General features: G+C 43.0%; 1 protein-coding gene across 7 annotated transcripts in view; it reads left to right on the forward strand.

The window, feature by feature from the left end:
- The window catches only part of NKTR (natural killer cell triggering receptor), a 39,084-nt gene that overhangs the window by 337 nt on the left and 32,537 nt on the right, over positions 1–6,210 (forward strand). For 6 of the 7 annotated variants that reach the window (XM_027660567.1, XM_027660569.1, XM_027660568.1 and 3 more), the window contains exon 2: positions 90–169. In XM_027660567.1, the coding sequence (XP_027516368.1) occupies positions 112–169 (58 nt within the window). In that variant the 5' untranslated portion in view covers positions 90–111. Of the gene's footprint in view, positions 1–89; positions 170–285; positions 397–6,210 lie in introns of those variants that run through there. The other variant, XM_027660574.1, reaches the window with a different exon arrangement.

Here is a 6,210-nt window from a genome sequence, read left to right on the forward strand (position 1 = left end):
GGGGCCGCCCCGCTGTAATTGAAGCCCCGGGTGAGGAGGGAGGGACGGGAGGAGGGACCGCGGGGTCTCCTTCTGTGCTTTGTGTCCAGGTGGCGAGGCCGAGGGGCGGCCATGGGGGTGCAGGACCGGCCCCAGTGCTTCTTCGAGATCGAGATCAACAGGGAGCCAGGTGAGGCTGCGCTCGGGGGGCTTTTCCACCGCGTTTTCGCCCCTCGGTGATGGGCCCAAGCCGCTAGCAGCGAGTTCGGCTACGGACGTGTTATTTCTGAGTTACTTTTTAATAACTTCTGGTGTTTTCTGCGGTGCTGGACGCTCCTGGTTCTCTCCCGGGTTCGGTTTTTATTTGCACACCTGAATTTAAAGGTTTGGAGAGGCTCGTAGACGCTGTTCCTGAAGGTGAAAAGCTGCCTGGTGATGTGTTACACCTTTTCTATTATACCTTTGTTATGCCAGCTCTATAAACTGTGGAAAATTGGGGCAAGCCATGAGGAGACTGGAGATTTACTCCTATAAGTATTTTTAATCATACAGTAATTAAAATTGGGAAGGGACCTCAGGAGGTCATCAGGGCTGAATCTTTCCTCCTCCTGCTCGAAATGAGAGTTCTGAATGTAAAAGAAGAACTGACCATTCAGTCATAGGTTATCTCACCAAGTGACCTGTTTAAAAAAAAAATAAATTAAAATAAATCCATCTCTTAACTCGTATTTTCCCTATGGGAAGTGTAATTCCCATGAGTGGTAGACTGTGAGTTTTAATCCTGGAATAGCTGCTTGGTTCCCTCTGGTGATTTCCCCTCTCTGTGAAAATGGTTGTACAGATTTTTCTTACCCATCCTCTATGAATGTGTATCTATCGGTGCCTGTCAGTTGTCTCGCACACAACTCGGTGCTTTATGTTGCTACTACTTGTCTCTCAGAGAAAATGAATGTACGGGATGGTTTCATTTATGCTTTCACTTTCATTTTCTGCTTTAATGTTTCTCTGAAAGCCTTTGAATTAAGAGGCTGTACGTCTGAGACTCCAAATTTCGGCTGCCTTCGGATGTAACTGAAACCCATTTAGCTTTTTGTTTTCACCACAATTTCAAAAGAGAGATTGATTCTGTTCTGACTTCAGAGACCTGATAGGAATATCTGTAAATCTATTGCTATTGTAGATGCTGTCTGAGTTATTTTGATTAACAGCGTGTTTTCTGAATAGTTTTATTGAAAAGTGTTGATGTAAGTGGAGTTTTGACATGTTCTGTTGCTTTAAATTCGGATTTACTGTGGAATGAGACGACTAAAAATGTTGTAGACTGTGTAGGTTTCCAGTTAGGGATGGTAGTTTAATGGCATTGATTTAGAGCCAAGACAATTTAGAGCCAAGACAATTCATTCTTCATCTCATTTGTTTTTAATCTTTTTAGGTTTGTTTGGTGGTTTTTTTTTTGTTCTGACTCTCCCTGTGAGGGATCTCTCCCTGCACTGTTTCCTCTGCTCTTTATGCTCAGGTTGCTGCTCCCATTTCATAATCGCTTTTGTTGCCTCGTCCCCTCCTCAGCCCCGGGCTGTGCATCTCGAGTGAAAGTGGATTATTACCTTCCTTTTCCCCCCCCCCAAATCTGTTTGGGATTGATGACTGATAGCGGTGTCAGGGAGGAATTGCAGCGTCTGTGTTCCTGGTGGTGCAGAGCTTGGGTTACCTGGAGCAGACCCAGGGCTCTGGCTCACTTTTTTGTGGCTGTCTGCGTTTATTTTCTCTTCAGAGTAACAGGAATCCCTCAGCTGCGTCTCAAACTCGGGGCCCTGCTGGGTTTATTGCACCTGACTAATGACTGGTGTTTTTGCAGGAGAATGTGCCAGTTTGTGAGATGTTGGTGGTGGGACTTGTGCACGATCTTGGTCGTTCTGCTTTGTTCTGGTGCCTGTTTATTAATTCACTGTGCAACCGTGCCTCGGGATTTAAGGATATATTTAAAAAGCTTAAACGTTGCTCCCTTAGCTGTGAGATGACCTTCAAAAGCTGAATCGAGTGGTAAATCAGTGCTTCCAGATGACACCAAGCACTAACTCTGAGAGCTGTGCTCTCCTGCTGACACTACTCTGAGGTATTAAATTTAACTTCTAAACTGCCAGCAGATTTCCAGATAAACGTTTTACTGCTTTGACTTCAATAAAGGAGCCAATCCCCTCCTTCATCTTTGTTAGATGCTGGGAGACAGATCTGGGGAGGAGAGCAGCCGTGCTGTTGGTTGTTAGCAAAGAAATAGGGCATTGCCCCCACCCTGTCTGCACTGAAAAGCTGAACTAACATCTCCACAAAATGCAGAGACAAGAGAATGTGCCTCTTGCAGCACCGGAGGCACCTCTTTGCCTGCAGAACACAAACCTGTGTCCTTTTTAACTCTGGAGGTTGCTTGGAGTCCAAAAACGTTCCCCCCTCCCAGGCTTTGCTTTCCCAGCGTTTGTCAGAGTACCTGTAGCAATTAAAAGTGAGCTTAATTTTACTCTAATTAGATCCCTTAGAAAATGCAGCCATGAATAATGTCACTTTGCTTGTGCTTTCAGAAGCTTTTTTTTTTTTTTTTTACAGCTTTTGTGTCCATATTTTAATTTTAGCTACAGAATCTTGGAATAAAACTTGATGCCAGCTTGTGTGTGCCTCTTACAGTGGGGCAAACTTTGTGGGCTTAGTGGTTTTTTTTGAGTCTAAATTTAGGCTGCTTTTAGGAAGTTGCCTGTTAAGCATTTTTGGTTTTTTTCTGAATGCACGTTGTGGCTTGGAATTTTTAACCAGCAAACGGGGAATAAATCAGGAGTAAACATTTATTTTGATCCTGGCACAGGCAGCACCTCTCCCTTCTTTTGGGCCCCTCACCAATGGATTTGGCTGCTTGCAGCGTGCACACAGGATTGAAGTGCTTGCAGCATTCCAAGAATTTGGGGATGGCAGCAGATGCCTATTTAAATAATTCTGTCTTTACTCTATGAGGCAAAATCTGTGTGAAGCTCCAGTCTTGCAGGTACCGTGATAATTGGAACAGATGTCCCACTAGGATGTCACAGATGCTGCTCTAGCATTTCGTGTGGCCATCCAAGAACTTTTTCCCCCATCTCCCCTCCTCACCCCACTCCTGACTGACTTTGTCCCTCGTCAAGTATGTTATATTTACTAATTATTGCTTTGTTTCACTTTTCTTCGCGGAAGAATTTTTTTCATTTCTTTTTTTCTCCTGTCTTTTGTTATTGTTTGACCCTTTGCTCACTCTTCCACTTCAGTTTCCTCCTTTCCTGCTGTGTCCCTTCCCTTATCAGTCACTCTGTTCTTTCCTTACTTTTCTCTTTCTCGTCCCTTTTGCCTGAAGTTTGGTGTATTTTGGGATTTCAGCTGCTCTGAATTTATGTGAGACAAACCCTGCTGTAAAATTCCTTGTAGTCCTGTGCCTCCAGTAGTAACCCAGGGATGCCTTAGGGGGTTTTATTGCCTTTCCCAAAGACAGAGACTGTTCTCAACTGCCTTCACATAAACTTTTGAGTCCTTTGAAGGGAAAAAAGTTGGATTTTGGCAGAAAATAGATCAGCACTTGAGCTGATTTGCAATTCAGTTGTGTCTGGTACAGAAGGAGCCAAGGGGGATCCTGTGTGGGGAGCCCTTGTCAAGGGAGACAAGATGTAAGATTGCAGGGAACTAGTTTAATAAAAACTGTAATCCAGTCATCCTGTAGGATTGTTGTTGTTGTCAGTGCAGCATGAAGTGCCTGAAAACTCAACTTGTGGCCTGGAACAAGCTGGATGAGTAAATGGAAGACAAAGTGAGCATCCTCTTGTGCCAGGAGAAGGAGAAGTGCAGCCTCTCACTTCCACACCTCTGTGAATTTTTTTGTGTGCAGTGCTGGAATATGTTTGGTTTTGTGGAGACCAGGGAAGAGTGGAATGGAGGGAGCAGTGTTTGTGGAAGATTGGGATGAGCAGGGAGCTGGGCAAAGAAGTTTGTGGAGGTTTTCCTTGCAAAGGGACAAGAAAGTGTTAGCAAAGTGTCAGTGTGTCAGGACTGCAGATCCTCTGCTCGGGGGAACTGGGACATCCATTCCTTCAACTCATATTTTAAATAAAATCTATTCTTTTCCCCAGTAAGCTTTTATTTTCTTACACTGTAGCCACACTTCCACTTTAAAGCAACGTCTTTAGATTTCTGTGCCTTAGTGTTCACAAATTTTAGGGATAAATAAACTCATAAAATTCAAATACAGTCCTTTTAGTGAGCTGTTACTTAAACTTGAATGCAAATCTGTCTGAGCCTTTGGGCCCTTGGCAGCCTTCCTGCTCTCAGTCTGGGCATCACTGTCTTCATGGTTGTAATCCCTCCTTTCTCCTTCAGCAGGATATCCCTGCTCATATCCTGGCAAAAGTGCCTTTTCCTTGCTTTTACTCCGAGGAAAAGATCAAACCCAATAGGTATAATTTTGAATAACTAGGTTTATTTTGGGGGTTGTGTATCAGAAATTGATACCCCTGTGGTCTAAATATAATAAAGCAAAACAGTTCACATGACATGGAAAATAACTTAAAAAACCAATTTGCTCCCAAAGTTCTTCTGGAAAAGTTGAGCAGCTTAATTGGAGGATTAACATTAGAAACAGTAAACATTTGAAATCAATGATTATTTATGGTAAACTTTGCCCTTATTTTAATACAGGATGGATATTCCTACCCTGAATTTTTACCTCTTAATTTGAATCAATACTTGTTCTTCCTCAGCAGAAAAATTTGTTTGGGAGTTCAAAACCAAAAGAAAACAAACTTTCTCTAATTGGTGCAGCTCATTAGCCTCAGATAGCACTTGATGAAATCCAACTTCAAAAATCTCAGACTTTGCAAACAGCAAGTGCTGCACTTGTAATTATTAATAATGTACATCTTTCATCACTCTAATTTAAAAAGCTTTAAAAAAATAAAAGCCTGCCAGAAAATAATACTTCATTGAAGTGCTGCTTTACAAATCATAGGTACCTGTAATCCCAGCATGTTTTGCTTTAGCCTGGAAGTGAGATCTCTGTGCCAGGCTCATGTCGTGGCTCAGGGCAGCCGAGGGCTCTGGGCGGGTTTGGGAGCAGCCTTTGCCTGCTCGACTGGCTCTTTTTAGCAGAGTTTTGTTTGTTTGTTTTCATTTCCCGTTCAAATATTATGGTTGGTCACAGAGCTCCTTCCCTGATCTGATAACTTAAACCTTCGCATCAGGGAAATGAAGCTGAAGAAAGCATTGGAAGTTTTCTCTCAGTAGTGAGGGATCATTTTGGAGAAGAAGTGTCTAAATCTGAGGAAATAAGTGGCATCTCAAATGCCTTTTTTTTTTTTTTTAATCTCTGTTATATCTGCATTTACCTCGCCCCAAGTTTAAAATGAGATTTTTATTTTTTTTTTCTAATCATGCAGATTTTCATTAATCTTTTTATTAACAGCTGTTATTTCCTGCATCTTTGACCAAGGTGTGAAAATGTGCTTGATCTTTCCTGACACATTTAATTGCCTGTTTGTCAGGGGAACAATATAACCTTCCAGTGATAATGGCATTCATGGAGCTGGAGTAAAACACAGACAGGACCCCAGCAGATGGAAACACAGCGTGGGGTTTCTGTTGGATGAGGAGGCAGCAGCATTTTGTGTTGTTGGCTAGAACTGGGTAAGCAGTACTTCAGGTTTTGTGGAGGAGAAAATCCTCTTTTAGTCTGGATCTGTAACCTCTGGGTGTTGGGAATGTGTGCTACAGTTTGTAGGGGTTGGAAGGTGTGAGAAGGCCGGGCTGGATGGGGCTCTGGGCAGCTTGGTCTGATGGAAGGTGTCCCTGCCCATGGAAGTGGATGATCTTTAAGGTCTCTTCCAACCCAAATAATTCCATAATTCTATGAGCACCTTGTTACTGACAAAGCATTAGGGAAAGACATGTTCAAGTCTTGATGCCTTAGTTGTGAACGTGCCTTTTTCCATCTTCTGCTGTCATCTCAAGAACTTAAGGTAATGTTCTTCCACCAGGAAAAAAGAAGTGGTGTCTGGTGCTTAAAGTGCTAAATGTGATGGAATTATAAGTAGGACTTGCAACCAGAATCCTTCTACAAAATATACCTAAGGCTAAAAGTCCCTTCTGGAGCCTGCAGGCACTGACACCTCCCAGTTATTTGGCAGCTGGCACCTTGGAATCAGCAGCTGGCACCTTGGAATCAGCAGCTGG

The sequence above is a fragment of the Corapipo altera genome, unplaced genomic scaffold (genome assembly GCF_003945725.1).
Source record: "Corapipo altera isolate COAL_440 unplaced genomic scaffold, ASM394572v1 126, whole genome shotgun sequence".
Classification (NCBI taxonomy): domain Eukaryota; kingdom Metazoa; phylum Chordata; class Aves; order Passeriformes; family Pipridae; genus Corapipo; species Corapipo altera.